Source organism: Cnephaeus nilssonii (genome assembly GCF_951640355.1).
Source record: "Cnephaeus nilssonii genome assembly, chromosome: 16".
In the NCBI taxonomy this organism is placed as follows: domain Eukaryota; kingdom Metazoa; phylum Chordata; class Mammalia; order Chiroptera; family Vespertilionidae; genus Cnephaeus; species Cnephaeus nilssonii.
Window position 1 is genome coordinate 7,100,385 of NC_137087.1, and position 19,356 is coordinate 7,119,740.

A 19,356-nucleotide genomic window follows, 5' to 3' on the forward strand; every position below is an offset into this window, starting at 1 on the left:
AACCCAAGGACCTACTGTATCTAGGGATGTTTGTTGAAAACAATTATAAGCAATTGTTCAACACTGTGGTTCTCCCTGAGGCAGTAAATAATAGTTGGGGCAAACAATAGGCTAACTAAAAAGTTTCAAAGAAAAAGCTGAAGAATAAGTTAGATATCCATAAGGGGCTTTGCAAAGTTCTAAGTATTCCCAGGAATGTAAAAGGTTACACACATGGCTATGGCTATTCACATGCTCAAGAAAAGAACTGAGTAGGTGCTAGGATCTCTTCTCCGTCTGACCTTGGGCTCTGTGCAAGCAGGAAGTGAAGTGTCAACTGCCTGGTGGAGTATTAGGTGAGACCCAACAGCAGAAAGAGCCCTTCGGCAAAGACTGACTTATTGGTTCGAGGCACTTAAGGAAATCTCTGCCCAATCATTAGCTGACCACAAATCTAACTAAGCAGAGACTTCAATGGCCAATTACAAAAAAAGAATATAGACTTCACAAAATTAGTTTAAAAAAGTAAAAAAGCAAGTAACACCAAACAGCAACAAAAACACACTCTGATTTCAAGTCCAATTTTCAACAAAAAATTGAGACATTCAAAAAATGAAAAAGTAGTTTTTTCCATACTCAGGAAAAAAAACAATGTAGACAATATAGTACCTGTCCCCAAGGAACCCAGATGTTGGACTTACTACCAAAAGGCATTAAATCAGCTATTTTAAATATGTTCAAAGAAATAAAAAATTATGTCTACAGAACTAAATGAAAGTATGAGAATAATGCCTCACAAATAGAGACTCTCCGCAAAAAGACAAAAATTAATATTTTAAAAGAATCAAATAGAAATTATGGAGTTGAAAAGTACAATTACTGAAATAAAAAATTTCAAGAGCAGATTAGAGCAGGCAGAAGAAAGAATTAGCAGACTTTAGGTACTCAGTCTGAGGAATAGGAAAAATAAAGAAAAATGAACAGTGTTTTAGAGAGCAATGGGACGCCATCAAATGAGCATAATGAGAGCCCCAGATGGAGCAGAGAGAAAGAGGCAGAAAGAATATTTGAAGAAACGATGACCAAATATTTACCAAATTTATCTAAACATTCAACAAGCTCAGTGAACTCCAAAGTGGCTAGTCAAATGGACCCATACCTAAAAACATCATAATCAAGCTATGGAAAGACAGAGACAAAGAGAGAATCTTGAAAGCAAAACAAAATTTAGATACTCTCCTGAAGGTTGCCTACAAATGTATCTGAGGAAAAGAGTGTGGTTTTAAGATGAGACTTCCAAGTCTTAGTTCTGTCATGTACCCCTTTGGAGGTGAATCAGTTGAATATATATATTTTTTGTTTTCTTTTTAAATATTGTTTTTATTGATTTAGAGAGAAAGGGAGAAGAGAAACATCAATGATAAAGAAACATCGATCGGCTGCCTCCTGCACGCCCCCTACTGGGGATCGAGCCTGCAACCTGGGCATGTGCCCTGACCAGGAATCAAACCTGCTATCTCTCGGTGCATGGTATGATGCTCAGCCAACTGAGCAACACTGGCCAGGGAGTTGAGTATAGATTTGATATAACTCATAGGGGATGGTTTTTCTCCCTTTGTAACCTTTGGGGCTAACAATCAACCAAATTCTCCAACCCAGTTGAATGTTTGGTCTCTTACATTACTCTCAAAGCAGCAACAGATTAAAAAACGAAGTAACAAATTCTCTTTTGCAGAAAAAAAATGTATCAATTGATGAGTGATTATGGCTTTTATGTGAGAATGTTCTTTCAGGTACTTGAATAAAAGGCTTAACTTACCTAAGGTAACTGATTAAGAGTTTCTTAAGAGCTATTATTTTTTGTAGCTCACTCACAAGAAAATACTAAGACATAGTGATATTTCAATAAAAAAAAGTAAATAAAGATAAAAATTTTAATCTCAATAACAGACCAAAGTATAAATTTGACTGTATTTCCCTCTCTTTTTTATTAACTTAAATTAAGGATAGGTACTAAAATAGTCATACTTTTTCTCTTAGTATTAGAAATGAGGGTAACCATAAGGTTCCTGATTTATTTCTCTTCTTTAAAGCTCACTGGTATACTGACTCTCTCCAAACACTGTAACTGTGCTTTTTGCATTTATATATTGTCATCATATTGAATTATAATAAATCACTTTGGAAATACAATGGAAGAATAATAACAGAATACATGCTCAAACTCCTATCATTTTCTTATTTTTAGAGAGCATTACATCATAAAAATTCAAACTGGAAGATAATTTAATAGTTTTTATCCTTATTCCTCAGATAATGATGCCTAGGGGAAAAAGAGGTGAGAATAAAATATCTTACTCAAGATTAGGCAAATAAAACTACAGTTGACTTTTGAAAACACAAGTTTGAACTCCCCGGTGCCACTTACTAGTATATGTGGATTTTTTTCAGTAAATACCTGTACTGTTTTTGATCCCCGTTTGGGATTCTGCAGATGCAGAGGGCTGACTGTATGCATTGATCTATATCATTTTTATAGGGGACTTGAGTATCCTCAGATTTTGATATGTGCAGGGGGACCTGAAACCAATACCGGGGGACAACTTAAATTTTGGGGAAATAAAAATTACATGTGAATTTTTGACTGCATGGAGTTGGGAGTGTGGGTTGGTATTCAAGGGCCAACTGTATAACAATTTCAAAACACCAAATATAAATTAATGAATAACAATATTGGGACTAATGGCCATGGAAGAGAAAAGCTTATCTGAGTGGCCTCTAGTTTTCATGATATATATTCATAGATTTCCCCAAACTAACCTGTGATGATAAGACATTCATTGTGATCCAACACCTCAGTAAAGAGCCGTGAAACAATCAACTCGGGGTTGATTAAAAAGCGAATTTCTTCTTGTACAAGTCCTGCACTGGTTACACCACCTCCAACAAAACGGTTTGCAAAATCCACCTATTTGGAAAAATGTGGCATGTTAAATGACGATCTAAAATACCTACATATATGATACACAGTATATCACCTCTAATCTCTAATCTTGTTTTCCTTTCCTATATAAATCAACCCCAGGTTAGTAATCTCTTCAGGAAGAATAGGTTGTGGTTGGCTGCACTCTTTCCATCTCACTGCAGTTAACATCTCTGCATATTTCTTTAGATCCAAAACCTTAGAAGGAACCTAGAAAAATGGAGCTTTTATGCAAAAGACTCAATGTAATTATATGGACTTTCGTTTATAAACCTTTTGTGTTCCAAGGACCACAAATCAAGAAAGGTTTTATCTGGAAAGTTCTCAAGATCATTTCCCTACCATTCAATACTCAATTTCCATTTATGTATTTCATAGACTTTAATAATAACTATACCTTTCTTATATAATATGGCAATCAAAAACTTGTTCTTAAAGAACTTTAAAGTTCAGTAATTGACCTTTTGGGGGGTAAACTTTCCTTCTATGGAAGAATAAAGGGATAGGAACTTTGCCCTTCTAAATTCAGTTCCAAACTCCCAACTACATGAACATTACAAACTATTTTTTAAAAATATACCTAAGAAAATAAATGAAGAACAAAACCTAGTTTAACAATAAAGATTCAACAAAATATTTCCAATTTAATTTAAAACTATACATAAGCTTTCTGTGGAATACTAAGATTGGATCCCCAAGCTTCTATTAATAATGATGATTACACAATCCTCAAGAGAAAGCAAACTCAACTTGCCATCATTATTTGTTTGTCTTAAACTTACTAAGCACTCCATAATGTCACACAACGCTAGGAATTATGGGGAAATATGTAAGAAATGGTTTCCAACTTTGCCTTAGATTACTCTATTTGAGGAGTTATATTACACACTTATATACAACTGTGCACATACATAACCATACCCATACAAAAAAACAAACAAACACCCAGAATTCAGTAAGTAGTGTTAAGAGAGGCTTACATACTGTGTAGAAAAACCACACCCCTGTATCTCCCCTGCTTCCAAACTCACTACACTTCTGACACCAAATGTGTGTTATTCGACACATCAAGCAATTCTGCGACACCATCTAGGTGTCCTATAATTCAATTCAGTTCTGACACTATCTGCCTGGTGTTAGCATCAGATTCCAAAAGCTAAGGGTTCAGTCCCACAAGACTGCCCAACTTCAGATGCCAATTTTAAGTCCTAACTTCTAGTTGATTGGTTAATAGGGGTTTCCATGACCCCCTCCTAGGGTTTGATAATTTGCCAGAGCAGCTCACAGAACTCAAGGTAATGCTCACTTACATTTACTGGTTTATTACAAGGTTATAATAAAGGACACAGATGAACAGCAAGATGAAGAGATAGACAGGGCAAGGTATTTAGGAAGGGGCACAGAATTTCCAGGGACGTCATTCTCCCCACAAGTCACTCTCCTAGTACCTCCACATGTTCACCAACCTGGAAGTTCTCTGAATCCCAGACTTTTGAGATTTTTATGGAAGCTACAGCATGTAGGCGTGATTGATGGTGAACTCAGTCTCTAGTACCATTCCCTTTCCCAGAGGACAAGAGGTTAGGCAGAGAGTTCTAAACTTCTAAGCATGGCTTTTGGCTTTCTGGTGACCAGCCCCCTTCCTGAAGCTATTCAGGAGCCCACCAAGAATCACCTCATTAGAAAAAAGACACTCACTCCTATCACCCAGAAAATTCTAAGGGATTTAGGAGCTCTGTGTCAGGAATCAAAATCAAAGACCAAATCCTATATAATAAAAGCGTAGTATGCAAATTGTCCCCTCGACCGGGAGTTAGTCCAGGAGTTTGACCAGGGGGCGGGGCCAGCCGTGGGAAGGGAGGGAGGCCCCAGCTGGCGGCAGTGGCAGGCGGTTAGGAAAAGGGAGGGAGGCCCTGGCAGCGGTAGGCAGCCAGGGGAAGGGAGGGAGTACCCAGGCAGCAGCTGGCAGTCGCTAGGAACGCTACCAGTGTACGAATTTCGTGCACTGGGCCTCTAGTATTAGAATAAAAGATGCTCCTTGTGCTCTCATCACTTACATAGCTACCCGGGTTTTAGGAGCTCTATGCCAAAAGTGGGCAGATATATATATATATATATATATATATATATATATATATATATATATATATATATTTTTTTTTTTTTTTCTATCATTTTACATATCTTTTCAAATATAAGATTTCTTAAAATTTGTTTATGTTCTCTAAAGCAATTAGGACATTAAATGATAATCTGAAACCTATTTTACAAAAGAGTAAAACAAGAATATGAACCTTTGATATGGAAAAATATGAGAAAAGACAGAAATTAACAGAAGGCAAAGTATTATTTAAGTATAGAAGAACTTGGAAAACACTGAAAATTACAATTAGACAAGTTCTTGAAATGAGTTACCACAGAGAATCATATACATTTGGATTTATATTCTGGCATACTAAGTCAATGCTAAAAAATAGTTACTCTTTAGCTATTATATAAAAACTAGAGGCCCAGTGCACAGATTCATGCACATTGAAAGAAAATTTATTAGAAGGTGGCTGGCAGGACGGGACTGGGTGAGATGAGCCAGACACGCCCTGGAGCCAACCTCCTGCAGCCTCTCCCCGGCCGGCTGCACCTGGGGTGGCGCCGTGGCTTGAAGGTAGCCTGCAAAGTGAGCGGGGTCCCTCCAGCAGGTGGGGTCCCTCAGCCTGGACTGCAGGGATCGGGCTGGAACCAGCAGTCCGACATCCCCTGAGGGGTCCCGGAGTGCAAGAGGGCACTCTGAAAAGTTGCTGTTGCTCGGCAGCTCCTGCGTTGAGTGTCTGTCCCCAGGTGGTCATTGCACATCATACCGGTAGGACGGTCAAACAGTCAGACCAGTGGTCACCAACCAGTGGACCGCGGACCACTGGTGGTCCGTGATGTCCGAAAGGTTGGTGACTGCTGGGTCAGACGGTCACTTAGGCTTTGATATATATGTAGATAATTTTAGTTAAACTAGTCAATTGATTAGAATTAGTTACCTACTACATAATGAGGTCTTTATGCACTGGGTAATTTATGGCTTAAACTGTTCAATTCAACAAACAATGACTGAATCTTGTGCTGGGAATAATGGGATGCAAAGATGAGTAAGACAGTTTCACAGCATTTATAATCTAGCCAGGAGTTAGGCACATAAGCAGAATTATAGAATAATTATTAAAGAACTTATTAGCACTAAATTGATACTGCCTAAATAACCTATCTATATATATAAAAGCCTAAGCGACCATTACAACTGAATGACTAAAACGACCAGTCACTATGATGTGTACTGACCACCAGGGGGCAGATGCTCAATGCAGGCTCCCACAGTGGGAGTGCCGCTCGGCCAGAAGCAGGTCTCATGGCTGGCGAGTGCAGCTGCGGCGGTGGGAGCCTCTCCTGCCTCTGCGGCAGTGCTACCAAGTGGCAGCCACGGCAGGCGCAGTGGGGCGGAGCTGTGCCCAGCCCCGGCTGGGGCTCCTCCCCAGCTGCCTGCTGCTTTGGCACTGCTACATCGCTTGGGGGGATGTCGGACTGCTGGGTTTTGGCCCAATTGCAAGAGGGCGCAGGCCAGGCTGAGGGACCCCACTGGTGCACAATCCCATGCACCGGGCCTCTAGTACAATGAAATAAAATGAGAGCATGGGAAGGACGATAGAGAGCATTACAAGAGGACGTGTCATTCAATCTGGATTTTGCTGACTTTCAGGCTGAGGGACATAGGAGAAACCAAAAGTAAAGAGCTGTCTGAGGAGAACGGAAGCAGACTCCTCATGCCTGTTTGCAATGGAGGGTACAGAGAGGGTTACAGTTGGTGATGAAGTAATCTGGGGTCCAGGAAATTTTTACTTTATTCTGAAGGTTCTAGGAATGATTCTAAAAAAGAAAAGTAACAACAAAGAACCTGGACTTTAGGAAGATAATTCAGGGTAGAGTTTAAAGAATAAACCAAAATAGTATAAAGTTAAAAGTGGAAGCTGATTAGGTGACTACTGGACTACGCTATATTAGTTCCTCAAATAGGTCAGTGGGAAAGAAAGTGAAGGAAAGAGAGATGCAGCAAAGAAATAAAATGGACAGCACTTAAAAATTGAGAGACTAAGTATAATGGTTATTATAAATAAAAATAAGAAACAATGTTTGAGATTAGCAAAACTTAATTTTTACTATTAATTTTTACTGGAACAAGGCAAATAATCAAAACAGAAAGATAAGCTCTACCCAACTTATGTACTACTTGGTAATGATAAATGAAATACATCCCATGTACATGCTATAATAAAAGGCCAACATTTATTACTTGATAGTTATGGACACAAATAAATACACCAAACTCAATATGCCTCTGAAAGCAGGAGGAATCTTTTAGAAAATCAAAGTTTCTACTACATAAAAAGTTCCTAATAAAAGGCTACTGCAGGTGAGAAACTGGTTCCAGTACATAAAAACAGCATGTGAGTGCTTCTTTATTTTTAGCCAGTCATTTTCCAACTCACTTTAAAGCTACTTGTTCAGATTACTCAGTTTCTGAATTATAACTTGATGAAAAGAGAGAAATGATAACACTCCTTAGAGGTTTCGTTATTGTTGCCATTCAGCATAATGTAATTCGTATGCTACACAAGAAGCTTTGTGGCACTGCAATACAATATTCCCTGACCTCCTGGGGATACATGGCACAAGGAGGGAGCACAGTTAATAGAAGCCTTTATGGTATTCTTTTAATCTACTGAGGTTTCATATTTCTTCTAAAATATGTTCCAGGAAAGTGGGGAGAATCTCAACCTTGAATGTTGTTAAATAATTCCTTGTTGAATTGTACTGTAATGAAAGGTCAGCATTCCTGCAGTGCTAACTAACAGTAGCTTTGTTGATTTTTGTGTGTATTAAGACTCCCTCAGTTAATACAAGACTTTAATGTAGGAAAGAACGTCATCAAGATGAAAATGTGGGGAAAAGTGATATTCATTTAAAACAAATTTTAACCATATTTAAAAATTATTTTTTTAAATAGAAAGGTACTGATTAAATACAAATTTAAAACAAATTTTAAGTATAAGACAAATATTAATCCAGTTATCCTAAGCATTTTTTATTATCTCAAACTAGAGGCCCAGTGCACGAATTTGTGCACAGGTGGTCCTTGGCCTGGCCAGTGATCGGGGCCATCTGGCCCAGTCCCGATTGGGGCCAGCAGGCTGGGGGGAGGGACCACGGGAGGTTGGCCGGCGAGGGGAAAGGGGGGGACTGCAGGAGGTTGGCTGTGGGAGCACACTGACCACCAGGGGGCAGCTCCTGCATTAAGCATCTGCCCCCTGGTGGTCAGTGCATGTCATAGCGACCGGTCGATCAGTCGTTTAGGCTTTTATATATATACTAGAGACCTGTTGCATGAAGATTCATGCAATAGGCCTTCCTTCCCCTGGCTGCCGGCACTGGTTTTCCTTCAGCACCCGGGACCCAGGCCTTCGCTCTGGCCACCGCCTTCAGTCTTCACTCTGGCCAGAGCCTTCTGTCTTTGCTCCAGCCGGAGCACTGCTCCTGTACCTCCCTCCACCCCCCAACCCCCTCATAGCAGGCGTCCCACCCTGCCCGGCCACTCCACACCTACATGCATGCTGCCCAGAGGCCCAGAATGGCTGGGGGGCGGGGCCACCACCAGCTTTGTTGGGTTAATTTGCATACTCACTCCTGATTGGCTGGTGGGTGTCATGAAGTGATGGTCAATTTGCATGTTTCTCTTTTATTAGTGTAGATAGATAATCACTGGGAGGAGGTGATTTAAAAGAAAACATGGCTTGCCTCTTTGAAGATTTCAATTACAAACATATCTAATTAAAGGCAACACTAAAAAGAATCTGTATCATTAGGCACTTAGAGCCCAATGCAAATTAGTCCAGTCATTTTACATTGTTATTCAAACAAATCAGTCTATTCTCAGGCAGCTGCTTTATTTAGTTTTGCCCCAATATAGGGTGGGGCAAAAGTAGGTTTACAGTTGTGAGTACTCAAAATAGAATTTATTCTTATATTATTATTTATTAACTAGAGGCCCTGTGCACAGATTCGTGCACTGGTGGGGTCCCTTGGCGTGGCCTGTGGGGATTGGGCTGAAACTGGCAGTCCAACGCTGCATGCCGCTCCTGCCTGCCATTCCTACTCATCCAGACCCTGCTGCACCTGCCGTGGGCTTGCGCCCAGTCAGTCCCTTTTGGGAGAGGCTCATGCCGCCACAGCACATGCTCGCCAACCCATGAGCCCTGCACCTGGCACTCATCGGTCAGTTGAGCGGCGCTCCTGCGTTGAGCATCTGCCCTTTGGTGGTCAGTGCGCATCATAGTGACCAGTCAACCAGTCATTCAGTCGCTTAGGCTTTTATGTATATAGATTATTGTATTATTTTCCATACAAACAACTGCAAACCTACTTTTGCCCCACTCTGTAGATGCATCAAATAAGGATTGAAGAAGAAAAATCAGCAATTCCCACTATGAGACGACATACAAGATTCTTTCAGAGAAAACTGATATTACAATGCTCTTATAAATGGGATAAGAACAAAAACCACTAACATTTTCTCTTATTAGTGATTGTAAGTAAAAATCACTTTAAAACAAAGGAAAACAGGTATTCAGGTTAAGGTTATATCAATATAAAGCTAGATACATAGGGTGTTTTACTTGTTGATACCTTTTCCCAAAAATATTTTTTTAAATAAAGGCAGTAACACAAATTAATAACAAAGATTGAGAGATGGACAAAATTACCTTCTCTACAACAGGGAAAAGACAGCAGCATCTACAACAGGGAAAAGTCAGCAAGCATAGTTGGTTCACGTGCCTAAAATGATTACATATGGGAGAAAGGACTTTCTTATCAATCAGTTTTAGACGTCTGTCTCCTAGACCTGAACAAGGTTGGTGGCAGAAAAACATCTCAAGATGGTCATCATTTAGGGCAGAGCAAGAGCCTTTAAAAAAGAACAAAACCATCCTGTGACAGCTTGTCAAGACCATACCCTGGGAACTTCATCCACTGTCAATCCACAATCTACGTCTGAACCAAGAGGTCTGATGTTGTCCAGATCTTGGGATTTACTGTCAAAGGCTTTTTAAAAAAGAGGCTCATGTAAGAAACAGAGAACGTACGCTGGCAAGTAACAATATTACCACAGCTGTCAAGATGATCTGTTTGGTGTTTTTCTCCATTCTGCTATCGTGCTTCTTTGCATTAAATTAGCGTAGAAGATAAATAAACAGCTTTCAAACTCTTTTTGCTGTCAGAAGCTTGACAAAAGTCCCAAACACAAGCATGCTGCTGGGATTCACCCACCTGTAGCATGCCTTGACCATTTCCTTCTATGGTACCTTCATAAGTGACATGCAGTCGCGTCAGGGGTTTTTCACACCTACAATAAAAAAAAAATTCCCTTATTTATTTTTTTAATGATAGGTATTCATTACAGAAAAATTTTAAAATATAAATTATCTATTAAAAAATTTTAAAGCACTCCAAATCTCAAAAGCCAGAAACAGATGCCTACTGTTAACATTCTCGGTATAGAAACAAACATTTTCTAATTCAAATATATAAATATACATTTTTAAATTAAAATGAGATAATATATTTTTTGAAACCTGTTATTCCCTACAAAATATCAAAGTCTTTCCTCTTTAAGAGTTGAAAAACTTAAAATATAAAAGAATTAAGATCTATAAAATTTTATTATTATCCTAGAGTTGACAACCTAATAAAAAAATAAAGAAAAAGTTGGTAATAAATCACATATGATTCTCAGATGGGCTCTATTTTCACTAGTTTGATAACCATGTGAGTGTAGGGGGGATATGTCTTGATGAAAATATATGCCACAGAAATTCTGATTCATAGTATTTTTATATTAATAAAATTGACAGATGAACCTACTACCTGTAAGTCACAATTATTTTTTTTCATTTCCATACACCATGTCACTAAGGAGTTTATGAAGTTCAGGACACACTACACCTTAGCATATTCAGTATTTTAAGTGGAAGAGGTTTGAGAAAACAGCAGAAGCAAGGTCACTTGAACCTCCCTTCTTCCGTGAAACAGGCTATGAACCCTGTTTCATGTGAGAGGTACCCTCCTTATACCCAGAGGAAAATAGCATCCTTATCTTCAAACACAAAGGGATCCCAAAAAGAATCCTAACAAAGACAAGGGGCCATGGTGTCTCCCCTAGTTTACTATAATTGCCTCCTATTCCTCAATCCATCCACGACTGTCTACTCTCCATCAAACCAAGCCTTAAAGTACAGACGTCTATTTCTTTAGGTCTTCCTTTCCTTATGAAGGCTCCCATGTCATGTAAACTTATATAAAATAAATCTGTATGCTTTTCTCCTGTTAATCTGTCTTGGTCAGTTTAATTTTCAGACCCAGTTAGAGATCTTAACCTTTTGCACTATCGAGTGTGACTCGACACAGTTAGCATTAGAATAAAGGAATCAAGAAAAAAGCAAGCAAGTGCAAAGGGTTAAGAGATTCAAGGAAAAACTTTTTTCTTCATTAGAGTGTTTATCAGGCTTACATTATATTAAAAAAACAATTCCATTTCATTAATTTGATGATGATATTTTTCCTTAGATTTTACCCTATTAGTTATTACTATCCTATCTAATAAAGAGGGAATAAGCTAATTGACCCTCACGCCATCGCAAAGATGGCAGTGCCCACAGCCAATAAGAGGGAATATGCCAATTGCTGTCCCACCCTCAAAGATGGCAGTGCCCACAGCCAATAAGAGGGAATATGCCAATTGCTGTCCCACCCTCAAAGATGGTAGTGCCCAGAGCCAATAAGAGGGAATATGCTAATTGCTGTCCCACCCTCAAAGATGGCGGTGCCCAGAGCCAATAAAGAGGGGATATGCTAATTTACTGCCATGCCCTCAAAGATGGCAGCGCCCACAGCCATAAGATGGCAGTGCCCAGTCCCCTCAGCCCTGCCAGGGCGGCAGGCACACGGCAAGGTCGGGCCTGCCCCCAGGAGAGCCCAGCCACTCCACATGCCTGCCTCTGGAGTGCCCAAGTCCCCTCAGCCCCCCAGGGCCAGCCTGAGGTGCTGGCAAGCCTCGGATAGCGGCTTCCCAGCCGCCCAGGGCCACGCAAGGCTCAGGTAACCAGGGCTGGTGGAGGCTTGCACTGCCGGCAGTGGCAGCAGCAGAGGTGTGATGGGGGCATCGCCCTCCCCTGATTGGCGGGTCGCCTCCCACCCCTGAGGGCTCCTAGACTGTGAGAGGGGGCAGGCTGGGCTAAGGGAGCCCCCCTCCAGTGCATGAATTTTCATGCACCAGGCCTCTAGTAAATTATAATAGAATGTAAAAGATTAAACCCAAACCCCTAACTTTTATAAGGGTGGCATTAATTGGGGGGGGGGGGTGTAGGGGAATTACATATATCGTATCTAATAAAAGAGTAATATGCAAATTGACCGTACCTCTGCTACACCACCAGCCACACCCACAAGCCACGTCCACCAGCCAATCAGGAGCGAATGTGCAAATAAACCCAACCAAGATGGCTGAGGCCATGGAGAGCAGGAGGGAGGCTTGGGTTTCCCTGGCGATGGTGGAAGCTAAGCTTTCCACCTGCCCTTGCCGGCCCAGGCCTCTGCTTAAGGCTACAAAGTTTCAATTATAGAAGGTAAATAAATCCCAACAGAAATGGCTGTGGCCACGGAGCGAGCAGAAGGCTTGGCTCCGCTCCAGGCTACAAAGTTTCAATTGTAGAAGATACATAAATCCCAGATACCAGGGCTACCGCTTGGGTCGCCGGGGGGCATGGCCAGCCTGCAAACCACCACAGGCCCCTTTCCCAGGCCACCCCACGCCCCAAGGGAACCCCCACCTTGATCCGAGACACCCTTCAGGGCAAACCAGTTGGCCCCCACCCATGCACCAAGCCTCTATCCTATCTAATAAAAGAGTAATATGCAGATTGACTATCACTTCAACACACAAGATTGCTGCCCCCATGTGGTCAAAGATCCTGCCCCCATGTGGACACAAGATGGCCACCACAAGATGGCCAGCAGCGGAGGGCAGTTGGGAGGGACCAGGCCTGCAAGAGAGGGCAGTTGTGGGCGATCAGGCCAGCAGGGGAAGACAGTTGGGAGGGACCAGGCCTTCAGGGAAGGGCAGTTGGGGGGGGACCCAGGCCTGCAGGGGAGAGCAGTTCGGGGGGACCAGGCCTGCAGGGGAGGGCAGTTAGAGGTGACCAGGCCTGCAAGGGAGGGCAGTTAGGGGTGAACAGGCCTGCAGGGGAGGGCAGTTAGAAGCAACTAGGCCGGCAGGGGAGCAGTTAGGCATCAATCAGGCTGGCAGGGGAGTGGTTAGGAGGTGATCAGGCTGGCAGACAGAAGCAGTTAGGGGCAATCAGGAAGGCAGGCAGGTGAGCAGTTGGGAGCCAGCAGTCCTGGATTGTGAGAGGAATGTCCGACTGCCCGTTTAGGCCCGATCCCACCGGGTCCCTCCCACCGGGATCGGGCCTAAACAGACAGTCGGACATCCCTCAAGGGGTCCCATATTGGAGAGGGTGCAGGCTGGGCTGAGGGACACCCCCCGCCCCGTGCACGAATTTTGTGCACCGGGCCTCTAGTCCTACATAATAAAAGGCTAATATGCAAATCGACCGAATGGCGGAATGACCGTCGCTATGACATGCACTGACCACCAGGGGGCAGACGCTCAATTCAGGAGCTGCCCCCTGGTGGTCAGTGCACTCCCATGGTCGGAGTGCCGCTCAGCCAGAATCCGGGCTCACGGCTGGGGAGCGCAGCAGTGATGGCTGGGGCGCGCAGCAGTGATGGCTGGGGCCTCTCCCGCCTCTTTGGCAGCGCTAAGGATGTCTGACCCGCCTCTTCGGCAGGGGGAGCGGGCCTAAGCCATCAGCCAGACATCCCCTGAGGGCTCCCGGACTGTGAGAGGGCACAGGCGGGCTGAGGGACCCCCCCCACCCCCGCACCTACTGAGTGCACGAATTTCGTGCATAGGGCCTCTAGTATCCTATATAATAAAAGGCTAATATGCAAATCAACCGAATGGCAGAACAACCAGTCGCTATGATGCGCACTGACCACCAGGGGGCAGATGCTCAATGCAGGAGCTGCCCCCTGGTAGTCAGTGCGCTCCCACAGGGGGAGCAGTGCTCAGCCACAAGCCGGGCTCATGGCTGGCGAGTGTAGCAGCAGTGGCAGGAGCCTCTCCTGTCTTCGCGGCAGCACTAAGGATGTCCAGGAAGCGGGCCTAAGCCCTCAGTTGGACATCCCCTGAGGGCTCCTGGACTACGAGAGGGTGCAGGCCAGGCTGAGGGACCCCACTCTCGGAGTGCATGAATTTTGTGCACTGGGCCTCTAGTATATATATAATTGTTGTCAATCCTCACCTAAGGATAATTTTTCCTATTGATTTTTAGAGAGAGAAAGGGAAGTAGGAGGGAGGAGGGGGGGGGGAGAGAGAGAGAGAGAGAGAGAGAAAGGAAGGAAGATATAGAGAAACACTGATGTGAGAGAGACACATTGGTTGGTTGCCTCGCACATTGTGCCTGGACTGGGGCCAGAGATTGAACCTGCAACCCAGGTATGTGCCCTTGAGAGGGAATCGAACCCATGACCCTTGGGTGTGCAGGCCAATGTTCTAAGCCACACTGGCCAAGCCAACAATTATATATTTTTAAAAACAGTTTAGCTGAGGAAGCACTATTTACTTACAGTGATTTGCTTTTTTCCTGATTTCAGTGAGTCCAAGTATATTTCAGACTGATACCCTTAAACTCAGAAGGTAATTCAATATATATTCTGCTATAAAAGTTTAATTTGTATTAACTCATTTAATCCTCACAACCCTATCACTCCCTCCTTTCACAGATGGGAAAACAAAGCACAGAAAGCAGTCAAGTTACCTGCCCAAGGCTAGTAAAGGAAGCAATAATGATTTAAACCCAGGTAGCCTAAAGCAATGGTTCAAGCTCTTAACCAGTATGCAATACTTTTAGAATAAATTACATTATAAATCTCTCGTAAAAATTGTATTATAAGTTTGACTTTTTAACTTCTTTTTTTTTTGGGCGGGGGGAGGTCCCACTTTCCTAGTCATTTTATTCCAAGGGAGATCACCTTTGAGGATACTACTAAAAAGCTAAAAAAGCATGATCCAGAAACCTCTGGTTTATCAGTCAGGATTTCAAAACAGAAATCTCAACTGTTGTCAATGATTCTCTATGACTGAAGTTGTCAACTTACAGCACAGTTCTCAATAAAATTATGAAATTACTAAAAACGGGGGGCAGGTTTTGTGTTTGTTTTTATAATATATATATTTTTTTATTTTAGAGAGGAAGGGAGAGGGAGAGAGCAATAGGAACATCGATGATGAGAGAGAATCATTGATTGGCTGCCTCCTGCATGCCCCCTACTGGGGATCGAACCCGCAATCCGGGCATGTGTCCTGACCGAGAATTGAACCATGACTTCCTGGTTCATAGGATGATGCTCAACCACTGAACAACGCCAGCCAGGCAGGTTTTTGTTTTTTTAAGCATCCTTCTAGCTTTTTTAAGCAGGTCTCTCCTTCTAGCCCCAGAAAATTCTCCATTTCACTGTTCCAGGAATCAAAGACACGGCCTATTCTGGCTCTCAGTGATTAACTAAGCCTGACTAAGGGATTTACTGATAATCAAAAGGTTAACTACATGTCAGAAACTTGGTAATCAGAAAGCCTCTAACTTCCTGGCACCCATTTAGCCCCTTACTCTTGAAACACCAAGAATCCTCATCTCCTCTTCATCCTTCCTCTATAAGTGAATACACGTCTCTGGTTCTGTGCAGTCTGGGAAATTGATATTAATTATATTCTCTAACTCACTTATGAAGCAACTAAAACAAAACAGAAAACAAAAAGCTAGAAAGGCTACCAAGTTAACCTTTCTAGCTTTTTGTTCTCTGTTTTGTTTTAGTTGCTTCATAAGTGAGTAGTATGTGAAAATGAGAAGCACCAGTTAACCAGAATGCACAGTCAAAATATGCATTTAGTCTATCAAAGTTAAGGGGAGTATCTTGATCGTATTTAGGGGCAAAATTATCTCACTGACACAACACCTTGCAGATCTCTGCATTTTGACCTATCCCTTCACTCCCAGATGGCAATGCAGAAACGAGTGTCCTTTCACATTAGAGTCAAATAAATGATGAATGCAGAGGCGATCCTGAGCTGAATTGAAAACAAGCTCTCTGAATGACCCATAAAATCTAGATGGAAGTGATGTGAACAAAACATCTGTATTCCTATTACAGACTAATTGAAGAGCTAAGAAGAGCAATCCTCTGTACCCTGACCTGGGCAGAGAACATCGCAGATTGTTACTTTTAGTTCTAGGCACCATATTTTAAGAGGGACCAATGGTCTGGGGCCATGGTTGGCAAACTGCGGCTCGTGAGCCACATGCGGCTCTTTGGCCCCTTGAGTGTGGCTCTTCCACAAAATACCACGGCCTGGGCGAGTCTATTTTGAAGAACTGGCATTAGAAGAAGTTTAAGTTTAAAAAATTTGGCTCTCAAAAGAAATTTCAATCGTTGTACTGTTGATATTTGGCTCTGTTGACTAATGAGTTTGCTGACTACTGGTCTGGGGTATGTAAAAAGCAGAAATAAAGCATTTAGAATTCATATTATATGTGAAATAGAAGAAATGAGTAAGGTTTGTATGTACCTGTGTGCATTGTTAGAGGTGTGGTGAGACAAGAAAGCATTAAGATACATGAAGGAAGGCTGAATGTTAAAGAAAATTAAATTTAGTTATTGTAGCTCTAGAAGAACCAGGAATGGGAAGAGGGGGATTATTGGAAAGACAGACTCTTTTAGTGAATGACAGTATTAGATAATAACACAAGCAGCCGAGTGAGGTGAAGTTGTGAACTGCCCACCACTGAAACTGCCTAGTCTCCATCTGTCATAGATAGTACAGAGTTGACAATATTTTTAGCAGGCCACTAGACCCGATGATTTCCTGGGATAACTTTAATCTCTAATATGCCATGACCCCAAAATGCTGTTCATGTTCTCTTCCTTTCTGGCTCAATTTTGTTTTTGTTTTTCTTCAGGTGTTTGATCTTTTATTCATTTCCCCCTATTAATAATCATCTCAGCCATGCAGTCAGCCTCCTAAAGTAAGTTTCTTTTTCTTTCACCTCGCAAATAAACATGTTTGATGAACGAAGACACCATGGGAGAGCCACCTAAGCAGATGTGCCTAAGTTAACTCCCTTAAGAGTGAGTCTCTTTCATCACTTATTCCAAACAAAACAATTAAAAACTACAATAAAAGTTATTAGCCCTGCTAGTGTGGCTCAGCTGGTTGGAGCATAGTCCCGTGCACCAAAGGGTTGCAGGTTTGATTCCCAGTCAGGGAACATACCCAGGTTGTGGGTTTGATCCCTGCCTGAGCAGGTACGGGAGGCAAGAGATCCTCTCTCTCTCTTCCTATCCCTTCCTCCCTCTCAAAAATCAATAAAAACATTTCCTCAGGTGAGGATTAAAAAAAAAATTATTAGAATGTGCAAATGAGAAGCACCGGTTAACCAGAATGCACACTCAAAATATGCATTTAGTATGTCTAGTCATATCCTCATGTGCATTGAAAAAGTCGATACGTTCTACTTTAAGTGCTTTGGAGATTTGCTCTAGACTAGGAAATGTGTTAACTATTCCAGGACACTAAAAAATTTTCAAATCTGATGAACTCAGATTGGTTATTATTCTCCTCAGTATTTACAGATAAATAATAAGAACAAAACAATAAATTAGCAACTTACACAACATTTGCCAAAAGTACACATGGACAGACAAACCTCAAAATTCTTATCAGGCAAATTCTAGGTAACTACTATTTATATTTTAGTTTAATAAAAAAATTTTCCCCACCCTGGCCGGTTTGGCTCAGTGGATAGAGTGTCAGCCTGCAGACTGAAGGGTCCCAGGTTCGATTCTGGTCAAGGGCATATATCTCAGTTGCAGGCTCGATCCCCAGGTCCTGGTCATGGCGCCTGCAGAAGGCAACCAGTCAATGGGTCTCTCTCACATCGATGTTTCTCTCTCTCTCTGACTCTCCCCCGCCCTTCCACTTTCTCTAAAAATCAAGGGAAAAATATCCTCAGGTGAGGATTAACAAACAAACAAACAATTTCTCAATCTTGTTCTCCAGAAAGAAAAGCCATAAAATATAAATACTAACCAAAAAAGGAGAGTATGAAGGAACATTAAATATTGGTGTTCCCTTTAATATTAGCGTTTTCATGCACAAAACTCCTTACCTTTAAACAGGAGACAAAACTAAGGCAAAATAGTAGAAGAAATCAAAGGGTTGCAGACTTTGATTCAAAAGGCATAACCTTTCTAACAATGAGAGCTATCAATGGATTTTGTTAGGTTCTTATGAGAAGAAACTGCCTAGCAAAACAGCAATTAAAGAGTTTGGAAAAACATCTTTCCAGGGACTGTAAAATAAAATCCTCTCATGGTAAAAACAGTTCTTCTAATTCTAAGATTGCAGCATTGTTTTTATCATTACCTTTCCCACTCTGGAAAATCTTCAAGACTCTGTCTTGTAAATGTCACCAACCCAGTAGGTTCTACAAAAGCAATAAAAGAAAAACAAGTTTCGATTTTGAAAAGATTATACATATATTCAATGTATAGTCTAACAATGGCTATAAAACTAGTTTTGGAATACAACAGAAGATTGATTTAAAATAATATTATCCTTACAGTAGGAATTCTTTCTATGAAATAGCATGTCCTCACTAAAACAAAAAACTACACAAACAGCAGCACCACAGGAGGATGTGAGTGCTGGTACTTTTTAGTGACATTTTCTAAACTGCAAACACTTTTAAGAAATAATTGGGGGGAAAGATGCAAATGGGTGTAGTTTACATAATAAAGACAAAACTGGATTTTAATCTGTAGATGGACTCTTTCTCAAAGAAGAATTTAACCTACATCTAAAAACTGGTGAATGTATACATATTTATGTTTTATAATGAAAAAAATGTCTAGGATTAAAAAAAGAAAATTGTTGGCATGCCTTTGGAGGTGACATAGCCAAATCCAGGGCTTAGATGATATGCAATTGCTCTTTTTATAAGGTGCCTTAGGCGGAAGGAGGAATTACTGTGTTCTAAATGATTAGAGAAGAAAGATGACATAGTTTTCAAGTAGCAATACATATAAGATCAAAACACAGTAAATTTTAGAGGATATGATCCTTTTTTGTTAGGTTTATTTTTTATTTTTTAACCAGTAGCAAAAGCAACAAATAAATCAGCCGG

The 19,356-nt window shown here is 41.5% G+C and overlaps 1 protein-coding gene across 3 annotated transcripts in view; it reads right to left on the bottom strand.

Moving 5' to 3' along the window:
• The window catches only part of PARG (poly(ADP-ribose) glycohydrolase), a 184,878-nt gene that overhangs the window by 43,258 nt on the left and 122,264 nt on the right, over positions 1 to 19,356 (bottom strand). For all 3 annotated transcript variants that reach the window (XM_079793725.1, XM_079793726.1, XM_079793724.1), the window contains exons 11-13: positions 18,597 to 18,657; positions 10,325 to 10,400; positions 2,800 to 2,947 (exon numbers count right to left, since the gene is read on the bottom strand). In XM_079793725.1, the coding sequence (XP_079649851.1) occupies positions 2,800 to 2,947; positions 10,325 to 10,400; positions 18,597 to 18,657 (285 nt within the window). The remainder of the gene's footprint in view (positions 1 to 2,799; positions 2,948 to 10,324; positions 10,401 to 18,596; positions 18,658 to 19,356) is intronic.